The 23,647-nt window shown below is 35.6% G+C and overlaps 1 protein-coding gene across 1 annotated transcript; it reads right to left on the bottom strand.

The window, feature by feature from the left end:
* Nucleotides 1–3,121: 3,121 nt before the first annotated feature.
* Nucleotides 3,122–5,396, bottom strand: LOC145070572 (protein TONNEAU 1a-like). Its single transcript, XM_079017517.1, has 8 exons — nt 5,164–5,396; nt 4,526–4,658; nt 4,290–4,378; nt 4,041–4,163; nt 3,812–3,912; nt 3,683–3,708; nt 3,459–3,606; nt 3,122–3,340 (listed from the first exon to the last, which is right to left on the bottom strand). Exons 1-8 carry the CDS (start codon nt 5,248–5,250, stop codon nt 3,289–3,291), a joined length of 759 nt encoding a protein of 252 aa, XP_078873643.1. The 5' UTR covers nt 5,251–5,396; the 3' UTR covers nt 3,122–3,288.
* Between the last annotated feature and the right edge of the window lie 18,251 nt (nt 5,397–23,647).

Below are 23,647 nucleotides of genomic sequence, written 5' to 3'. Positions count from 1 at the left end.
CTCTCCTGGAGTCTATGATTCCTTGCCTTAGTCAGCAGTCCTCACTGCTGAGGCATATGTTATTCCCTGATGTCGTTTGCTTTCCTCAACAATCAAATTCATTATTTTGACAATGATAGCAATTTAGGGAAAACTATTTTTTACCACATAACACTGACCAGCCTTGGTAGAAGGCTGCTTTATTAAAGAAAATATAGGATTTTCTGGAAAGAACTCTAATACACAGAAATCACTTAAACTACTACTTTATAAAGTTATTTGAATAAATGTCACTAAATACTTATGAACTCACCAGCATTTGTAAAAATGTTGATACTCGCTTTTCAAATAACTTGTATTCTCAGGTTAGCATTAGACAGGTACACCCCCGGAGCTGTTGATGAAGATGGCTTAGTACCTTGCTGTACTTATTATAATTGTTTGTATACTTTGAATTGTTGTAATGTAAACCATTTAAAACTATTACTATTAATGCAATGTTTTGTTATACTTTGATTACTATATGCATGTGTTGTGATACTTGACATGACGTCATCCACCCCAGAACGTTTCCGCCGTTCCGGTTTTGGGGTGTGACAATCAGAGTATAAAAAATGCAAAATCATGAAAGCTACCGAGTAGAGTGTACAATAAAGTGTTCGCCTTTCCATGATCATCTGTAGCAGACCCAGTTTTAAGAAGGGGGGAGCCGCACAGGGTCCCGAAAAAAATAGGGTCCGAGTTTTAATTAAATTATATATTTAATAATTATATATATATATATATATATATATATATATATATATATATATATATATATATATATATATTCAAAATATTTTATATAGTTTGGGTAGCTCGAGCCCCATTTTTCTTCTTAGCACAAGGCCTTTAAAATCATAGAGTCAACCCTGATCTGAAGTACCTGAAACACATTTAAATTCACAACTATAAGCACGAATCTTAGTGAGTCCCTCAAAATATCACATACAACACATCATAATAAACAACGACAAGTTATCAACAATCTTGAGACTATCAACAGTCTTAAGGACTATCAGCAGTCATATGGGCTCACAACAGCTTTATGGGTTATCAACCACCATGTGGACTATCAGCAGTCTTGGAGTTATCAGCAACTCAATTATCACACATAACATCGGTCAGCAAATAAGACTAAGTTAGTCTAGCATGCACACCACTATGACATAGGTAATATAATGAGAATACTTACGTTACAAACAACAGACTAACACAACAGCTCTCTAATAAAGGAGGCCTACACTATGAGACACTTAAACACAGTATACAAGTACCCTCTCAATCTACACTGTAAAGCTCTTAAGTTGACCAAAGTCAACAATGGTCAAAAGTTAACGGTCAAGGTCACCCAGCTGACTGTCACGTAGTAGACACCCAATGGTCACGTCGTGGCGACATAAGGATAAAATAGTCACGAAGATGTCGGTCGCCACGTCGTGATGGTCAATCTGTCACGTCGTGGGGACTCCTCTGGACAACTTAATGCCTTAAACTCTTAATCCTTCAATTCATGCACTCAAACTTTCCAGAAGGCTTTCCTCATCCCAAAGTATCATAAAAATCATTGTCTTTTAGACATGCATGTCAAATACATGTCTTGAGCACAAGTTAGGTCAAAATGAAGAAAATGATATCAAATCTCATGCATGGAACTCATAACTCAAAAACCTTCCAGATCTGGGACAAGAGGCCGCTAAGGAACCTCAGTGACTCATAAAGTTGCTAACTTTATGAAATCCCACCACTCAAATCACATCAAACATGGAGGAAATGGACAAAAAAACCTAGATCTTACATGCTTTGTTACAAAAGGTAGGAGCTTGAGGACTTCCAAGGGTCCAAAAGCTACTCAAGATGATAAGGGAGAGTGTTGCTTGTTGAAACAAAGCTCAAGAACACCTTCTTCTTCTTCAAGGGCTAGAATTACCACAAAGAGTTCACAAGGTCAAAATGGATGTTAGGGATTCTTGAAGGATGAAAGGGAGGTGATGGAGGCTAATAGTGTGCAAACCCTAGCCCTCACTTCCCTTAAATATGGATACAACCCCCATAACTAGGGTTAAGCCTGTAGGTGGTCGCCATGTCGTGACCATCAGCTTGTCACGTTGTGACACACGAGGTTGATGCACGTTTTATTCTGACATGGCCACATCATGGTGTATCCTTCACCACGTCGTGGTCGTCACAAAGTCCACATTTTAACTTTTTAATTACCCAAAACATAAATGAAACATTTACCTGAAATAGATGTTACAATTTTGATAGGATCTTAAGATCTTGATCCGATCCGATCTTACGATACAATCTTGCAAAACATAAAACGATCTTAGGTAAAATCTTGATGTTGACAACCTTGTTTTGAAAAAAACTTAAGGGGTCCCCATACATTCATATTCAATATGAATATATTTACTTAGAAGACGAGCACATGTTGAACTTGGCGGCATACGACAAACTATGTATGAAAGAACAAATATGAATACGAACCTTTTTTTAGTATGATTAGTACCCCTAATATAGTTGTATTTGATGGTTGATGATGTTCAATCAATTAATTATGTTTATTTTAAACTTTTTTAATTAATAAATATGCTTCAATGTTTTAAAAAATATTTTTCTTAAAAGTATTAAATTACAATATTAAATAATGTAACGAATAAAACATCAAATAAAAAAAATTGAAAAATGCGTTTGAACAAAACATAAAAAAAAACAAAAAAAAATTCTAAATTCATAGAAATAGATAACAAATTAATAAATAAACCAATAATAAAATAACAAGACAGTGTTATAGTCTAAATAATTGAATTACAAGAATAATAATTTCAAAAAACAAACAAAAAAAAATACTATTAATGAAAATTGATTGAATCAATATTCAACAAGAATTTCTTACACCATTTTACCCTATTTTCTTGCAACATTTTTCTTATTAAAAACACCTAACAAATCAAAACCAAAAGCTTAATATCTGTTTAGCCATTTTACCCTAACAAAATCAAATCCCCTACTTTTTAAAATTGTCTTTGCATCCCAAAAAGCAATGAAGCTTCTTGTGAAAAAACACTTTAAAAAGATTGCAGATAATTTAACATCATGGTATCAAAAACACACAACTTGATATTACATGCTACTTCCATCATATCCACCCTCAAACCAAAGGGCCAAAACTTGTCCAAATTTCACAAAACATAAACATTGAATTGAAACACTAATATGAATTTAACTACAAACTACACAAGCTCAAGTCAATGCCATTAAGTTTACTTACATACGGTCAACCCTTCCATCATCCTCACTGCTCCCGTCACCACCATGCCTGCAAAACAAAACTTAAAAGTCAACCCTCTTGTGCACGACATGACAAATGCCAGTTTTGTCCTGCATCTGACTGTGACTCTGACTCTGACTGTAAAATGAATGAATGAGAAACTAACCGCCAAGTGGTAGTGAAATTACGGGTCTTTCTATCCAATTGAAGGTTTTCTAAGGCAGCTGAGGCGCGCATAATGTCCTCCGGAATATCAATATCATCACTCTCATATCTTCTATTGTACCCCGAATTTAAAGAACCTCCCCTTCGATCTGAATAATTAAAATCATAAATATAACTTTATAGTTTAACAAATTATCCTAATTTAAAGCGATTTAGGTAACTTACCAGATGCCTGGGAAGAAGGAATTGGCCTGGAATATGAGAAAAAGATAAGCATTAGTGATTAAAAGAAAAAAGAAGAATGGTGAATTTACCTATTTGCCCATGGTTAAAAACAGCGTTTAGAAATTTAACCTTCCGAGAGGAGGTCTTCTACTTCGAGAGTCAAAATTAGTCAAAGAATCTTGCTCGTGCATGACTGGTCTCCTTCCACCACTTCTTACTTGAGATTGATTCTACAAGAATGGATCTTTATTAGCAATATGAATGATGAATAAAAAAAACTGTATACTTGATTTTGATGTTTCCATGGTTTAAAAGTACATGAAACTAGGATATAATATAAACTCGTTAAACAACAAACCTCAAATTTCAAGAATCCTTCAAGTACATTCAACAACAATGGAACACTATCTCCATTTCGGTTTATATCATATCCGTTCTTATTACTGAAATCTTTTAATTCAGATTTCCACACATCCTTTTGCTGCAACACAAAGTTTATAAAAATAGTTATACAAATTGCAAATTTGCAACATAATCCGAGTGATTGTTTTTTTTAATGCAAACTAATGTGGAAATGTACATAAAAAAGAAAGAACATTGTATTTACCAAATTACACTCGGGCAAATAAACTTTAAGTGTGTGGCTAAGTTGTGCCCAATCCAAGTATTCACATATTAGAGCTGTTAAAAGCCGACCTGAAACCATGTCAATGAAACTCACATGAGAAACCACAAATTGCATATTACAAAATATAAAATCTTGCTTGTAAAACAAAAGAACCTCATTATAAAACCAAATAGAATTTAAGTAATTATATATGGATTTAAATCATGTTCATATACCTGAAGGTAAAGCATGAAGTTGCCTTGCACGTTCATTGCAACTACCCAATAGTGCAGGAGGCAAGCCTTCATCTTTTTCGATTGCTTTATCTTCTTCCTCTATTGCCTCAAACACACTTGCTCTAAGTTCAGCCTTGCATCATCAAGTTAGTCATTTAGTAAAACAAAAATGCCAACTTTTCTTTAAAAATTTCTAAATCTCGATCATTATGATTCAAAATGTGATGGATGAAGAGTTGTCACATCAGCGTTTGATCGACAATAGAAGCCCTAATAGCTTATACCAAACGAATTCATGTTCACAACCAAAACGCAAGGAAACAAAATAACCATTAGAGGAAAATTGAAGTCCAGGCAAAATGACACCGCTTTAGCGCAAGCAAACCCTTGAGCGCTATCGTATCAAACACTTAAATCAAACCTATCATTTTTGGAGGTGTACACCCACGTACATGATATAAAGTACACATACCCATCTGATCCAACAATCGTGTGTGCTTCATTGTCAAGAAAACCAGTATTTTCATGGAAATAAATTTGGAACGCGAGTGATTTTGGGTATTTGGGGTAAATGTAATGAAAGTATGAAACCCCAGATGAATTCAATAGTAAAGAGGTTAAAAGGGAGGTGGGTTTACTCGAATCTTGGCGAGAACCCCTTTTTTTTCTAGGGTTCTAGTGACGAGGGTCTTCAGCTCCATCATTTCTCTGGTGTAATCATCCATCGTGGTTGTTTTAGATGTGTTCGTCTTCTTCAGTTGTATCTTTGTAAAAATAACCCCTGCTGAACTTTACTGAACTTGGGGTGTATGCACTTCTCCAAAGCGCGATCCAAGAGAATAAACGGGTTGTGAACTTGTGATTATTTTGGAATTGGGGGGCACAATCTGGATCGACTGCAAGCATTGGGCAACAAATATTTTTTTTAGGACTATCTCCCGAAAGTCCTATTTTTTTTTTCATTAAATTGGAAAAAGCCTTGAATTTAATTTTTCATTTACTCTTATCACGATATTTTCATTGACTTATCGTTTGAAGGCAAAGAGCCGGTCACAGCAGGTAACCTGTACCATCCAGTCACCACTAAGCTATTCTCTCTAGCCATCAACTTTCACGAACCATCACTGCTAAAGGGTTTTTCATACATTCGAGAAGGTTTTGACGCTGAGAAGAGTTTCACAGTCCCCAATTTCGCAACTTGAAGCTTCGAAATCGTTGGTGTAGTAAGGTTGGAGTAGAAAGGTATGTGTATGGAAACAAGAAATTGATGATTATGAGGGTGGGTATCTTTGTCTATGGAGTATGAAGTTCCAAGTTTTAACTAACAAGTTGTTTTTTTGTTTTTTTATGAAACAGATGGCTTCTACTTCTAGAACTAAGAAGCCTAAAGGGCCTAAGCTCCCTGAGAAGACATACCTTCCAGACTCTAACTCCGATGATGATGCATTTGACTTTAGCTTCTTGGATTTTTCTGAAGAAACTTTCAAAGCCCCCTCAAGACTATGTGATGATTAGTTTCTTAACTTATTGTGTGACGAAAACATATTAAGGAGAAGTATTGATGGAATGGTAGATGATGGAGACATTCCTGGTGTCCAACAAAAAGAGCATGCCCACTTAGATGAGGACAATGAAGATGTTGGTGTGGAGTATAGGGTGCATGATCCCAATGTTGACTAGAAAGATATAAGGCCCCGATTAGGAGACTGTTATGAATCCTCTGCTCAACTCAGGTTTGCTTTAACTAACTATGCAGTCCATGGAGGGTACCGACTTTATTTTGAAAAAAGTGATAGAGTGAGGGTTATAGCTAAGTGTGGTAGTAGAACCAGGGACAAAAATGATAATAACAAAATGCAGTGTCCGTTTAGGGTTGCAGCTGGATGGAAGTACAATGAAATAACATTCTAGATAAAATTTTGTAATGAAATGCATCTGTGTGCTAGGAATTAGGTTGAGTAATCCGGGTACAACTTGCTTGGTGGGGGTAGAAAGTAATCTGGGGTGTAACTATTTCAAAAGGTTTTATGTTGGCTTCAAGGCTTTTTAGAGATGGATGGAGCAGAGGATGTAGAAGGGTAATAGGACTAGATGGTAGTTTCTTAAAGGGGCAGGTTAAGGGGGGGGGGGGATTTTAACTTCTATTGGGAGGGATGCAGACAACCATGTCTACCCAATAGCATGGGCAGTTGTGAATGTTGAGAATAAGGACAACTGGACCTGGTTCATTGATAATTTGGTTGCTGATTTGGATCTTGGTGTTGGCAATGGATTGGTTGTTATCTCAGACCAACACAAGGTACAACAACATACACTAGTATACAATATATATTTGTGTGTTACAGTCATTAATATTTACATGTGTTATGTTGTGTTGTGTTTGTTTGTTAATTATAGGGACTTTCACAGGCTATGGCAGACCTATTCCCTCATGTTGAGCACAGACAATGTGCTAGACACATCTTTGGAAACTTTAGAAAGAAATACACAAGATTAGAGCTAAAGAGTTTGTTCTAGGTGAATGGTTTTGAGCATTCTAACACTTCCTAAGTGTACATGCAACCCTAATAACCTTGGATCTATGTTTGTCTAATAATCATGCAAAGTTGAATTCCAAGGTTATATTCCTATCTAGCATACATGGGGAACAATTTTTAACTTGAATGAAAGATAGAATAACTTACCTTGTTGTTGCTTATGATCCTTGAAACCTTGTGAGCCTAGCACCCCAAGTGTGATGCCTCAAATGCTTCACACAACACCAAATGCTTTTGGAATGATTTTAGAGAGAATACACACTTCTAAAATCGGCCTAGCCTTCTTGTTTCTTATGTGTGTAACCGATTTTGGTGGAGAATGGGTTTCTTATATAGTGTTGACACATCTAGGGTTACACCATGTAAACCCTAATGTGTCATGACTCTTCATTTCCATGACCCATGGGTTTGTAACTCCCATGGAGCATCCTATGGGTGGAACCCAACTTGATAATCAATGGAGCCTCTTAGCCCACTATACAAGTTATGGATGATTTACATAATCAACCCATATATTTAATTAGTTATCTTTTGATCACTTAATTAATTCCAAATTAATTTTTTGATCAATACTAATTAAGTAATACTATTAACATATTAGAACTTATAATATATTAATAATCCACAAGTGTTATTTCTCTCATTTAGTCTATCCAATTGCATGGTGCCATGCAACCCAAATGGACCATGCCGGGTAGGGTCAAGTACATACCAGAAATAGTTATGGACTTAGACACCTTATCCAACTGATAGGTGCATTTTATGCACCTATTTTGCATGTTTATTTCCGTCCTTTTTATAGCATTCTACTTCATAATTCTTGCATTTAGTTTATTATTAGGGCAATTTTATATTTCATCAAGAGTGTCTGGTACTTCACCATTTTTGATTTATTTTGCAGGCATTATGGAGCATGGATACGTGGAGCTTGGATTATTGGAGCTTTGGAGCATGAGGAGAAGATGAACCGGTCATTCCATGGCAGAAAACATGAAGATGGAACCCGAGTCATTGTGCATTAGTATCATAGCAAAAGGACTATGTTTGAAACGCGATTATTGTCAAACCGACATGGGTCGTGTTTGTCCTTTGTCATCTTATATTTGAGCAACATGACTCGTGGTGAAGTTAGATTGAAGATGGAGCCAACAATGAAGACTTTTTGGAATTTTAGCAAAAAGCATGGGCCATGCCAAAAACACATGGTCAAGACAAATGGCCATGCCAAAAACACATGGGCAAAAGGCATGGCCATGCTAAAAACGCATGGCCTTATGGCAAGTCATGTGAACTTTAATTAAAACAGGAGAAAGACGTCATTTGAGCAAGAACGGTTTTGGGAAGCAGTTTCTGGCGATCTTCGGCAATTTTGGGAGAATTCTTGGAGCTTTTGAGAAGACCTAATCATTACAAACACTTTGATTTCATTTTTGTAAGGATTAAACATTCCAATTCCTTATTTATTCTTGTTTGATTTGTTCTTAGCCATGTGTGGCTAAGAAACCCTAGTTTCTAGTTCTTGTTCAAAACATGTTGATTGCTTGACTTGAAGCATATGATTTGATGTTTGATTTGTGATTCTATTCTAGTGATTATGTTTTTGTTTAAACTAGAATCCTTGAATTTGATTTGTGTTTGATTGGCCACTTTCATGAATTGAATTTTTGTGCAGTTAATTAACTTTTAGGGCACCTAATCGTTCTATTGAGTTAATAATTGGTAACAAGCAATAAGTTTTCTTATTGTAAAACATATATCACATGTTTTCACACTTCCGAGCGTATGAGAAGAAATGAACATTGTTGGGAAGCTTGTACAAAACTTAATGCAGTTTTTCAATACAATCTAAAAGCGTGTTTAGGTTGAATTAGTAAAGCTAGGTCTAGTCAAAGAGCGTGTTTTAGTTAGATAATTTGGCAAGCGAGAGGTATTAGAGCGTGTTAATATCTTTCAGTACCAACTTAGAATAGCAATCATGAATTACATCAAGTCATAATCAAGTTGAACAGCAACATTGAGAACTAAAACTGGAAGCACTTTTACAATTTGTTTACAAATCTGTTTTATTTTGTGCATGTTTTTAAAGTAGATTGTTATTTTCATTATTTGACTTTTGCAAACAAAACCCCCATTTGTGACCAAAGTACCTTGTGCAAAAAGGTATAGACTTTTGTCTCGTGTCTCTGTGGTTCGACCCTGCTTGCCTTGTACTACTTTTTAGTGCATTAAAGCAGTGTATTTGGAGTCTATTATACCCCTTCATTTGTTGGGTTTGACACACCTAGCAAATTGGCGCTGTTGTCGGGGACACGATGTTACTAATTGTTTATGTCAAGAGTTTTTTGAGCAGGTACATCTTGTTGGGTTTTGAGCATTCTAACACTCCTAAGTATACATGCAACCCTAAATACCTTGGATCTATGTTTTCTCTATTATACATGCAAATAAGAACTTCCAAGGTATTATCCTAATCTAGCATACAAAACAATGAATGTAACAAGATAGAATACATATCTCTTTGATGTAGAAAGTCTTCATGAAGCTTGAGTGCCAAGTGCCCCAAGTGTGACACCTTAAATGGTTCACACAACACCAAATACACTTGGAATAACTTGAGAGAATTCTACACTTCATGAAAATCGGCTAGCCCTCTCTAGAATGATACTAGTCGCCGATTTTGTCAAGAATAAGATCTTTATATAGTGTTACAATTAGGGTAAACCCTGATTGTCATGACTTTCCATTTCCTTGGATCCATGGGTTCAAATACACCATGGAGCATCCATGGACCATCCTATGGGTTTTAGCCCAACTTGATTATCCATGGAGCATTAGCCCACTATACAAGTATGGATGATTTACACAATCAACCCATATATTTAATTAGTCTTCTTTTGATCACTTAATTAATCCTAGATTAATTCTTGATCAATACTAATTAAATAATCTTATTATTCTTATTATTAATATACTAGAACTTATAATATATTAATAACCATAAGTGTCTTATTTCTCTCATTATAGTCTATCCAAGTGCATGATGCCATGCAACCCAAATGGACCATGCCGGGTCGGGTCAAGTCTTACCAATTATAGTTATGGACTTAGACATTAATCCAACAGTCTCCCACTTGGATAAGTCTAAAACTAATATTGCGTATGACTTCAGGAACCGACTGGCAATCGTAGCTCTCAAAAGCTTATGTCGAACTCTGACCTTGTAGATGAACTCTGACCTTTGTCAGTGACTTGTCCATTAGATAAGGGATCATATATTCCTCCATTCTAGATATCATATGGACTGAGACATGGATTATAATCATTATCTTTGTCCATTTGTTGTTTCCCGATTTCCGATTTATGACGACTGACTAATTGAACAAATCAAATCAGTCCTGGCCCGGCCGAGCACTTCCATTTGTCATCATCAAATCATCGAGGGGCCCACAGATATCGCTTTTATCCCGAAGGTAAAAGGAATGGATAAACTTCGACTCATATGGCTTGTTCTACTACTTTTTGAATCATACACAAAGACACGTTTTATAGCACCGAGTTACCAAATGCGTTTTTGTGCAATCAATGTACTATCAACTCATAGTAACAACTCATATCTATAGGTTTGAAGAATATAAGATATTATCGTCTTATGATCACTCATGATAAAATCCATGAAGTGATTCCAATGAGCACGGGTTGAATCCAATACTCAGAACTTATGAGCACTCATGAGTGTTGTAGCCCTTTGTCCAACACCTTAGACCTCTACAAGCCAACCCATGACAGTCTTAATGCATATCTACTTCCAACATATGACCGATTGTGGATGATTTGAATAACTTAGTCATTCCGGAAGAATAACCCAGTTTATTTGGGAAGTCAAAACATGCAAAGTGAAACACAATAATAATTGAATCCAATATGGTATCAAAACCTATGAACATAAATAAAACACCTTTTATTTATCACCATATGATTACACATTATTCATTGTATACTGTTTCAGCTATCAACTTTATTCTTAAATTTAAAACAATAGTTGTCCCATGCTCCAAGCATGTACATTATGTTTTCTAAACACTAGTCATGCCATACACCAAGTATGCATACTATGTTTGTCTATGATCTTTACTTTGTGAACTAGATCCATTGAACATAACTTCAATGATTCTCTTTTCACACTCCCAAATCCTTACTGCAAATACAAGAATTCCAAATTCATGTCATTTACTGAAATCTGTTAGATTCTAAGCTTATATGCATTGATCCTCTTGTAATGATTATGCACAAAGTCAGAAAGACTTGACAACAATCATTACAGAGTATTCCAAAGGAGATCAGCTCCTTGGAATCATCCTTCTTGCATTAAGTTTCCTTAATCTTACACAGATTGAAAATTCTAACTTTGAAACATTTCCAGATTCCATTTTTGACTATCACTTCTGAACAAGAGTTGCCTCCTTACAGATTATGTCAATATGGTCCTTCCAGAATTATCACTATACTTCCAACTGTCCTTGAGCAACCAATCTTTGGTAAACCTTAGATTGTCCTCGACAATTGTTTAATCCTTTTAGTCATATCTAGTTATAAACCTTTTCCCTTCTTAATACCCCAGGCATTTGGAAAATTTTAGAAAGGATGAATATAGCACATGTAATCGATCCTATATCCGAAGCATATGGGACATGATTCATGATGTCTCACATAAAGACTAAACCAGTCTTTTGCTATAATATGTCCTTTTCAATTTGCCAAGTTCTCATAATTCAGATTATGAAAAAGGGATGCCGTAATCATAATCGAATTTTAGAACGCAAATAATGGACCCATATACAGAATTTCCTTATGTTGAGCCATTCCAACATGAAATTCATATATATTTCCTTGACTAAATGATTAAAACCTCACGATCTAAGCTTATAGATTTGAGATGAAGTATAATTTCCTCTCCCTTAATTATAGCAAAACAACTCTTTCCCAATTGAATCCTTTTGTTTTCTATAATTAACATTGCTAACTTGCAATACTTATCATAATTATCATGCTCCCACTAACATGATGATTATTAGCATAACACTTATGCTCCCACTAGCTTTGACATGTACTCAGAAATCAGCTGGACTTCTAGAAATCAATACTTCATTGACTTTCTTACCAAGGTTCAGATTTCTGATACTAGATTGTTTTGATAAGACTTTATCAAAATCATACACCTTCCCTTAGATAGCACACTTGTGTGTCTAAACAATTATGAAGAGGGATGCCATAATCATAATGGTTAGACCTTTTTGCCACTTCTCACAAGTCCAGGTTAGTGTGCCGGTAAACCACACACGCTCCACTAACGACTTTGAGAATGCAAATATCGCAATTGCTATCTAGCTAAAATCTACTTAGTGAAAGTGTTTCCTCACCATCATTTTCATGACTCGGAGAGAAACCTTGTGACACTTAGATTTACTGGTGTATGTGTTCTTATCCATGTAAATTGTCAAAACCATAGTCACAAGACAAGGATAATGACAAATCCAAACTCATATGGATTGAACTCAATCTTAACTTCTAGCCTCCTGGCAGCTCAAGGGTCTGCCATTGCTTCCAAGTTATTGTGCAACACATTGAGAACTCTAATAACTCATATGCAAAGCCAACTTTAACTGGAATGGGTACATAATATGTAAACATGATAGGTTATAAACCTCAAGTCGTGTGCTAGTGAAGAACTTCAGGTTCTATTCTTGATTAGTTCTTGAGACTTTCAAGACCTTTAAGACTCCCACTGTCCTCTTAACCTATAAGACTTTCTTGTCAGTTATTCAAGAGATAGTGTGGATTCTAACCAAGACAAACACTTCACACAATTGGCTTAAGTTGGTCTTTGTTTTATCCAAAACATCACAACTTACCAATTTCAAATATACAAGAGTAGAAAATTTTTACTCTTACATTTGACAAGTGTTTTAAACCTTCTTTGAGACATGTCACTCAAGTTACAATCTTGGAGTATGACTCTAAGACTTGTATTGGAACGAAGTATGACTCATCTTCTTGATTTAACCACTTCTACAATTCAAGTTCCTCTTCCTAGTCATAAGAATGCACTAAGATTTTCCTTAGAGAACTAATTTTGATATGGTTTCTTAATCATTAAGATGATCACAAAACTGATACTAAAGTACTCTCCCATCTTTTCAGATTTGAGAAACTTTTATCCTTCTGCCTAATTTGATTCTTCTTATTCGCTCTGCCATACATTGGAACCTTTTCCAATGTCTTAGATTTACACTTAAGCTTGTAAGTATAATCATATTTACTGAGCTTTAGTAAACTATGACGAATAGTCTTATCAATCTTTTGTGGTGGACTTAATCAGTGCACAAGAATGTGTACTCGATCCCTTAGTCCTTTACTTGACTCACACATCCATGTGAATGAGTAATTAGTCTTAATTTTTCCAATACTTGAATGTTCTCATTCATCATGCAATACAACTTGCATGATTCCAAGTTCCGGTCCAATTGAAACTTGGGTGATGAGAATCTTTCCTTATTTGGTAAATTTTAGACATTACTACAAATGAAAGAATCAATTTCATATTTCCACTCTTGCTATTAACGGAATCTTATAAGCAACAAAATTTTCCATAGATGCCATTGTAAGGATATTTTAAAATAAATAAATTCAAAAATTTTCCTTTTATTTTAAAACTTTGCGGAAAAACTTATCCTTACAATCCATATGAAAACTTGTTGTTATCTATTCCTAAACAATATCTCATAACTCCTAAGAAGTAGCTCAAGAATCCGATCTTCAAACTACGCGATAGAAATCCATCTACGCGATCAGATTCAACATATTCTTTCTTTAAGTTCCTTTACTTTTCTTTGATTCTTAAAACATCAACATGTGGCCCAGTCACATCATGTAATAAGAATCTCAGAATAGAAACTTAGCAGAGTTAGATAGTGGACTTTACCTAAAGTAGAGTCAAACTTATTGACTTTAACACCCTTAGGTAAATTGGCAGATTCGCAACCAATGCCCCTTCCTTTGGCAATATAAACATATGGACCCTTTGATGATGGTACATGGGACTATCCCAGACTTAGTTTTTCTCTTTACCATTTGGTCAACCGAGTTGACTCTGGCCAATCCCTTTCCATTGGGAAGAGAATGCTTTTCTGGATTTCCTGTGTCACTATTGTCAATGTCCATCAAGTTTTAAGGAAGTTGATCTTAACAAATAGATAAGATCATAAGGGTCTTGTCATAGTCTATTTCATAGGTGTCCCAAAGGAACTCACTATGTGACTTAGAAAGTTATTGAACCACCAACTTTCTCAAGACTTTGACACCCAACTCTCCCGGCTTGTCAATATGTGACTACATCTCCATGATGTGACCACACCTAGACCTTGCCTTGCCAATTGGGCTTGAGTGACCTTAAAATTTTCAAGAACTTGTGGGTTGGGGAGAATAATTGGAGGAGGTGAATGAAGTATGATTTCCAAGGGACATCATCTTCATTTAGGAAAGCTTGTTTCAAGAGATTTGGGAAGATCATAAATGTCTAAACCATACATGTTTTTGGGAGATATTCAAGATAGTTGATCTTAAGTCCTTAATATGACACCCAATATGAAATATTAAGGCTAGGACCCAACAAACTATTTTATAACTTAGAAGAGGTATGCTGTAATCCAAGCTATAAAATATTTGAAGGTAGGTGAATGACGATTCACCAATTTCCACCAAGATAAACGAAATGTATTATTAGGTTTTAATTGGTTTTGAAACTCCTAGATCTTTTGAGATTCATTGAACTGTTCAATGGCATGTTTCAATCTCGTGTGTGCCCTTCAGGTTTTGTGACTGGGATGCCGAGGATCACAAAACAAGGTGTGAAGTAACCATGCAAATTACTTGGTACCCTTAAGTGTTTACCCCTCAATCGATGTGTCGGTTAACCACAGACGCTCCATCGATACTATGATAAACATTAAGTTACCCTTTGCCTACCTTGTTAAATCTGAGTTAGTGTGCCGGTTAACCACACACGCTCCACTAACTGACTTAAATAAAGTGCAAAATGTAATTTCATGGATTAGCACCTTATTCACATTTTCCTAAGTAACTAAGATTGGGTATTATTAAGAGTTTAGTTACTTAGTATTTATCAATAATACTTTTAATGAAGGGAGAATTATAGTCCTGTCAAACCCGTTCGACTAACGACCCTCCACCAGTCAAGCAAGCGGTGGGTGAGAGTGGACACCCATTAAGTTGCCATTTTATAGGCAACAACCTTATACCCACCTTATACACCGGCTTCGTGAATGAGGCGTACTAGCGGTAAGACTGACTTTACTCTTATACATATATATATTATTAACTTATAATATTATAAAGTATAAGGGTTGAATTTTAACTCTTTAAAATTCTAAGGGCTAACTTGGAATTAAAGTATTCATAAGTGAAAACTTTTCAAATTCCAAAACTTGAGGGCAAGTTTTGAAACAATTCAAAACTAATTAATTCCATAACTTATGTGTTTAAAGTAGTTTTAATCCAAAAACTCTTCAAGTTCCATAACTTGAGGGCAAGTTATGGAAGGCTTTAAACTAATAAAAGAATTAACTTTTCTTTATTTTATAACTTATGGAATTAATTAAGGTTACACTTTTATTTATTTATTATTTAATGAAGAGACTCTTGGTCCTCCATAACTTGAGGACAAGTCATGGAGTCATAACACCATTTAATTAGAACTAGACTCTTCATTTTTTAACCTTTGCCAACTTTTATGAGTTTTATGAAACTTAAATGTGACTTTTTAATAACTTGAGGACAAGTTACAAAAACACATTTAGAATCAACTCTTAGATTAATTTGGATTGAAAACAACTATTTCACTCAACTTTTCTATTAATCTAAGCAACTCATAAGAACAAGATAATTCAAATCAAACTTTTTCATGTAATTAGTCTAAACCTTAAACTAATACAAAACATGAATCTATTGACAATTATCTTTGAAATTGGATTAGCATGAACATTACCACATCAAAAACAAGTTTATAAGTTCAAAAACATCTTAGGGTAATGTTCCTAGTCCAATTCCAGCCAAAAAAGTCAAATTTATGCTGTCTGGGGGTCCAACTCGTCGAGTGCACGAACCAACTCGGCGAGTTGGATGCTTTTTGCCTTGGACTCGGCGAGTCCATTCATGGACTCGGTGAGTCTGCTGGGTAGACAACATCAAAACTCGATTTTCCAGTTTCTTTTGCAAGTATAACAAGAAAACAAGCCTAGGCTCTGATACCATTGTTGGGTTTTGAGCATTCTAACACTCCTAAGTGTACATGCAACCCTAAATACCTTGGATCTATGTTTTCTCTATTATACATGCAAATAAGAACTTCCAAGGTATTATCCTAATCTAGCATACAAAACAATGAATGTAACAAGATAGAATACATACCTCTTTGATGTAGAAAGTCTTCATGAAGCTTGAGTGCCAAGTGCCCCAAGTGTGACACCTCAAATGGTTCATACAACACCAAATACACTTGGAATAACTTGAGAGAATTCTACACTTCATGAAAATCGGCTAGCCCTCTCTAGAATGATACTAGTCGCCGATTTTGTCAAGAATAAGATCTTTATATAGTGTTACAATTAGGGTAAACCCTGATTGTCATGACTTTCCATTTCCTTGGATCCATGGGTTCAAATACACCATGGAGCATCCATGGACCATCCTATGGGTTTTAGCCCAACTTGATTATCCATGGAGCATTAGCCCACTATACAAGTATGGATGATTTACACAATCAACCCATATATTTAATTAGTCTTCTTTTGATCACTTAATTAATCCTAGATTAATTCTTGATCAATACTAATTAAATAATCTTATTATTCTTATTATTAATATACTAGAACTTATAATATATTAATAACCATAAGTGTCTTATTTCTCTCATTATAGTCTATCCAAGTGCATGATGCCATGCAACCCAAATGGACCATGTCGGGTCGGGTCAAGTCTTACCAATTATAGTTATGGACTTAGACATTAATCCAACACATCTCTACAAAAAAAACCTAAAACAAAAGATGTGGCTCGAAGATGAACACTGCTTACAAAAAAGACCAACTTTCTGAGCTAGCCCAGATAGTTATGATGATTGAAAGTGACCAAAGTGTGCATCCCACATCTATTCCTTGTGATTTTTGCACTAAGAATGGACATCACACCAACATGTGTCCATATTTACAAGGGGAATGGGTGGAAGTGCAGGAAAGGGGAAGCTACTATTGGCCAAATAAATGGAGTCACGATCAACCTCAACATGATCAATGGTGGGAAAACAACCTAGCTTGGGGAAACAACCAATGCCAAAACCAATATCAAGCTTGGGGAAATGACCAATACCAACCAACTCCACAGTTCCAACAACCATATTCTGTACCTCCCCAACAAGATGAAACTTTGAGCATGTCCTTGGAAGACATTGTGAAAAGCATTGCCACTACTAACCAAATCTTCCAGGAAACAACCAAAGCAAGCCTCAAAAGCTTAGAGGAACAAATTGCACAACTTGCTCAATTTGTGAGTATATTGGAAACTCAAGGAAAATTACCATCGCAGACTGAAGAGGACCCAAGGCATACAATTTCTGCCATCACCTTGAACGATGGGAAATATTTTGATGACCCAACATTGCAATTTGAAGATGGGGAAGAGGAGGAAGAAGTAGAAGTGTAAAAGGTTGTCGAGGAAGAAGTAGAAATTAAGAATGTTGACATGGAAGTTGTAGAGGAGGAGTTGGAGGTTGACAAAAAAGAAGCTGACCCAGCCACTACCAATGAGAAACTCCTTTCGCCGGTAGACCAACCACAAGAGCCGAAAACGATACATTTGTTGGACCCTTCAAGGGATATGTATCCCGAGAAGGAAGACTCCCAACCGATCATCAAATCGACCACCTTATCAAAGAAGGAAGATTTGACCACCTTACTGGACAAGTACAAGAAAGGGGTCGGTTGGACGATTGTTGTCATTAAGGGTCTAAGTCCAACATGGTTCCCAAGCAAAAAGAAAGTCAAGTACAAGATACGTGTTCCATTGAAGGAGGCGGCGGAAAGTTCATTGAGTTGGAAAGCCCCAACATTCAAAGAATAACATATTCCAAGGGCCAAGTCGAGCCAAAGACTTGAAACAAGGGCAGCTAACCGAGAGGCAACTCAGGCGATATTTTCTTCCTATTCTTCTTTTATTTACTTTATTGTGTTGCAATGTTTTTAAGTCTTTTTAGAGTTCCATGCATTAACAGTAAAAAAAACGTTTTTGTGAGGTTAACAGTTCGCTACACGGGTTCCATAGAAAGTCATGAACTTAATAATAACAAATAAAGCTAATCTGTGGCTTTTGAGGTTCGGGCAAGTAAACCCGAGGGATATCTTTAAATCTAGCACACTAAGGTCATCTGATTTCGATGTGTTGGTTGGAAGCCCGTTACACGGATTTCAAAGAAAGCCATGAGCTTTATTTGTAGAAAAATATAATTAGATAGTCTGTATATATTTATGTTTATAGTTTAATTGAATAATGTGTTTGAAAAAAAATGTTTGGTTGTAAACATTGGGACTGACTGTAAACTACTTTGACTGGTGTAAGTGGTTTGAAACATGTAACCAATCTGGGTAAATATTAGGGAATTTTTAGAAAATAGTTTTTAGAAAAAGATTGTTGTTAGTCAACAAATAGCTGGAGTCGGTCATTTTCATGATTTGAAAAATGAAAATGAGCATATTTAGCATCACATGTTTTCATGAGAGTAAGACCATAATTTGTTCCATGTGCTAACCCAATACCTGTAAAAAGTGAACAAGTGTTGTAACTTTTGATTTTGTTGAGTTGCGTTAGGGAATGGCTAAAAACCTTGTTTTACATGTTATATATCTTTATGGGGTTAATGTCAAGTTATCTCAAGGCCCGATAGGTACACCTTCGACTTAATGACATGATGAGGTTAATTGGATTGAATATGTTCGTTTTGTTTTGTTTATTGCATTAATGTAAAAAAAAATCTTTTTGTACATATGTTATTTTCATTAGTTCTTCTTTTATTGCATGCATGCACTCTTAATTCCATTTAGTCCTTTTCATTCCTTCCATTCTTTTCATCTTAGTTTCTTTTTTAGTCACCTATCGTCTTCTCTAGGTAGATACTCAATTTTGTTCTTTCTTGAGGACAAGAAAGGTCTAAGCTTGGGGAGGTTTGATAGGTGCATTTTATGCACCTATTTTGCATGTTTATTTCTGTCCTTTTATAGCATTCTACTTCATAATTCTTGCATTTAGTTAATTATTAGGGCAATTGCACATTTCATCAAGAATGTCTGGTACTTCACTATTTTTGATTTATTTTGCAGACATTATGGAGCATGGAACTTGGAGCATGGAGCTTTGGAGCATGAAGGGAAGATGAACCGGCCATACAATGGAAGAGAACAAGAAGACGGAACCCGAGTCATTGTGCATTATCATCATAGCAAAGGACTACGTTTGAAGCACGACTCATGTCACATTGACACGATTCATGTCTGTCCTTTATCATCTCATATTTGAGCAACACGACTCGTGGTGAAGCTAGATTGAAGATGGAGCCAACAGTGGAGACTTGTTTGATTTTTAGCAAAAAGCATGGGCCATGCCAAAAACACATGCTCAAGACAAATGGCCATGCCAAAAACACATGGGCAAAAGGCATTGCCATGGTAAAAACGCATGGCCTTATGGCAAGTCACGTGAACTTTAATTAAAAGAGGAGAAGAACGTCATTTGAAGGGGGAACGGTTTTTGGAGCAGTTTCTGGCGATCTAGGGCAATTTTTGGAGAATTCTTGGAGCTTTTGAGAAGACTTAATCATTGCAAACATTTTGATTTCATTTTTGTAAGCATTAAACATTTCGATTCCATCATTTTTCTTGTTTGATTTGTTCTTAGCCATGTGTGGCTAAGAAACCCTACTCTCTAGTTCTTGTTCAAAACATGTTGATTGCTTGACTTGAGGCATATGATTTGATGCTTGATTTGTGATTCTATTATAGTGATTATGTTTTTGTTTAAACTAGAATCCTTGAATTTGATTTGTGTTTGATTGGCCACTTTCATGAATTGAATTTTTGTGCAGTTAATTAACTTTTAGGGCATCTAATCGTTCTATTGAGTTAATAATTGGTAACAAGCAATAAGTTTTCTTATTGTAAAACATATATCACATGTTTTCACACTTCTGAGCGTATGAGAAGAAATGAATATTGTTGGGAAGCTTGTACAAAACTTAATGTAGTTTTTCAATACAATCTAAGAGCGTGTTTAGGTTGAATTAGTAAAGCTAGGTCTAATCAAATAGCGTGTTTTGGTTAGATCATTTAGCAAGCGAGAGTTATTAGAGCGTGTTAATATCTTTCAGTACCAACATAGAATAGCAATCTTGAATTACATCAAGTCATAATCAAGTTGAACAACAACATTGAGAACTAGAACTAGAACCATTCAATCAATTTGTTTACAAATGTATTTCATTTTGTGCATGCTTTTAAAGTATATTGTTATTTAGTTATTTATTTTTGCAAACAAACCCCCCTTTGTGACCAAAGTACCTTGCGCAAAGAGGTATAGACTTTTGTCCCGTGTCTCTGTGGTTCGACCCTGCTTGTCTTGTACTACTTTTTAGTGAATTAAAGCAGTGTATTTGGAGTCAGTTGTACCCATTTATTTGTTGGGTCTGACACACCTAACAAATTGGCGCCGTTGCCGGGCATGTGAAATTGGCATGGGCAAGACTCAAAAACGCATGGCCTAATTTTTTTACCATGCGTGACCAATGAGGTTTTTCAAAGAAAAAAAAATTCGCACGAGCCATGCTAAAAATGCACGACCTAAGAATAGACCATGCGTTTCAATTTTTAATGATTTTCTAGAAAAACACACGGGCCATGCTAAAAATGCACGGCCTAAGAATAGACCATGCATTTCAATTTTTAATGATTTTCTAGAAAAACACACGGGCAACATCCAAAATGCACAGGCATAAGTCAAAAACACACGACCTGAAATTAGACCATGCATGAGTGACGCAACTCCTATTTTTTTTCAAAAGAATGCACAGGCTAGCTCCAAATCGCATGGGCAAGGAAGAAAAAGGCACGGCCTAACCACAACCCGTGCTTGTAGACGCAACTTCTCCGCCTCAAGAAAAATTAGCACGACCATTGTTCAAAAACACATGGTCCGTGTGTATTGATCGCTATCTCCCGAGAAACACAACAAACGCATGAGCAAATCTCAAAAACTCACAGCCTATGCATTTTTGATTTACCTCTACATCACGCTCAATTCTCTCTAGTTCTCTATCCCTCACGATCGTGCGCTTCTTCTCCCTTCTCTATCACTCCTCGGCCGAACCTCTAAACCCTAGTCTAGGGCATGATTTTTCTTTCAATTAATTCGAGATTAAGCCACCAAGGTATGTTACTATTGGTTCCTAACTTCACTTCATTCATCATCTAGGTCGAATTCATCCATTAGTGGGTAAAAATCGGATTTTTCTTCATAAACCCTAGTTCTTGATTTGTAAAGTTTGAATTGATTCTTGTATTGAGTTTCAAAATTCTTGTATAGGGTTTGAAGAACAAGCTTGGGGAGGTGCTTTTGGGAAGGAAACTTGGAAGCTTTCATCCAATTGGGCATTCCACCATTGAAGAGTTCAAGCCTTTTTGAGGTTGAAGATGAAGTGAAAAAGTCAAGCACACATCACAAATTCAAGTATTTGAATGGTACATTCCTTCCATATCTCAAGTTTGATGCATGAATCCTAAGATTGTTTGACTAGAATTGTTGAGAATCCGTTCATATGTTCTATATAGTTATACATTCCTGTCTTAGTAGGTTGCCCTACCCTCTCCGAGCATCGAGGACGATGCTAAATCTTAAGCTTGGGGAGGTGTTTGTACATTAGGTTTTAGTTTCCACATGCATTTAAAAAAATAAAAATAAATAAAAATCCAAAAAGATTTTACTTTTCTTATTTTTATTTTCTTTTCGTGCATTCATTTAAAAGCATTTAAAAAAATCAATCTAAAGAAACCTAATCTCCTTAAATAAGTTGAAGTGGTAAATTAGTCGTGGCTTGAGATTAGAACTTGTTCGTTTTTCATTTAAAAGCTTAAAGCAACCTAATCTCACACGAACACGTCTCCCGAAGCTACTCGTGCAAAACAAAAAATGATAAGGTTATCAACATCGAAGCATAACGACATATATAGTTTAGCCCTTGGAACACACGAACTGTCTTATGAGTTATTGCTTATTCATATCCAAACTCCAAATTCAAAAGAGTCATACAAATGAATATAAAATTACAGTGACTTGAATCCTCTAGCGCTCTAAAAAGTCTTTTCTACCTATTCCCTTCTAAATACCATACTTGGGGACATTGTTTCCAACTATACTTACGGGTCTTTGCGCGTTTACATCAGTCCCCCTAAAAGAGTCAAGATGAAAATAGAAGGAAATAAAACTGGAAAACAAGATAAAAAAAATAATAAAAATTATTAAGTTAATCTGCGACCTTTGGGACTCGAATAAGTAAACCCCGAGGGGTGTTCTACACCTAATTGCCTAAAGCAAAATTGTTTGGGACTGATTGGGTTGAAAGTTCGCTACACGGGTTCCATAGAAAGTCATGAACTTAATAATAACAAATAAAGCTAATCTGTGGCCTTTGAGGTTCGGGCAAGTAAACCCGAGGGATATCTTTAAATCTAGCACACTAAGGTCATCTGATTTGGATGTGTTGGTTAGAAGCCCATTACACGGCTTTCAAAGAAAGCCATGAGCTTTATTTGTAGAAAAATATAATTAGATAGTTTGTATATATTTATGTTTATAGTTTAATTGAATAATGTGTTTGAAAAAAAATGTTTGGTTGTAAACATTGGGACTGATTGTAAACTACTTTGACTGGTGTAAGTGGTTTGAAACATGTAACCAATCTGGGTAAATATTAGGGAATTTTTAGAAAATATTTTTTAGAAAAAGATTGTTGTTAGTCAATAAATAGTTGGAGTCAGTCATTTTCATGTTTTGAAAAATGAAAATGAGCATATTTTGCATCACATGTTTTCACAAGAGTAAGACCATAATTTGTTCCATGTGCTAACCCAATACCTGTAAAAGTGAACAAGTGTTGTAACTTTTGATTTTGTTGAGTTGCGTTACGAAATGGCTAAAAACCTTGTTTTACATGTTATATATCTTTGCGTGGTTAATGTCAAGTTATCTCAAGGCCCGACAGGTACACCTTCAACAGTATGACATAATGAGGTTAATTGGATTGAATATGTTCGTTTGTTTTGTTCATTGCATTAATGTTTGAAAAAAAAATCTTTTTATACATATGTTATTTTCATTAGTTCTTCTTTTATTGCATGCATGCACTCTTAATTCCATTTAGTCCTTTTCGTTCCTTCCATTCTTTTCATCTTAGTTTTTTTTAGTCGCCTATCGT

The sequence above is a fragment of the Lactuca serriola genome, chromosome 8 (assembly GCF_051521515.1).
Source record: "Lactuca serriola cultivar US96UC23 chromosome 8, Lser_US96UC23_V15, whole genome shotgun sequence".
Taxonomy (NCBI): domain Eukaryota; kingdom Viridiplantae; phylum Streptophyta; class Magnoliopsida; order Asterales; family Asteraceae; genus Lactuca; species Lactuca serriola.
This window is presented reverse-complemented; position numbering and strand designations above follow the sequence as displayed.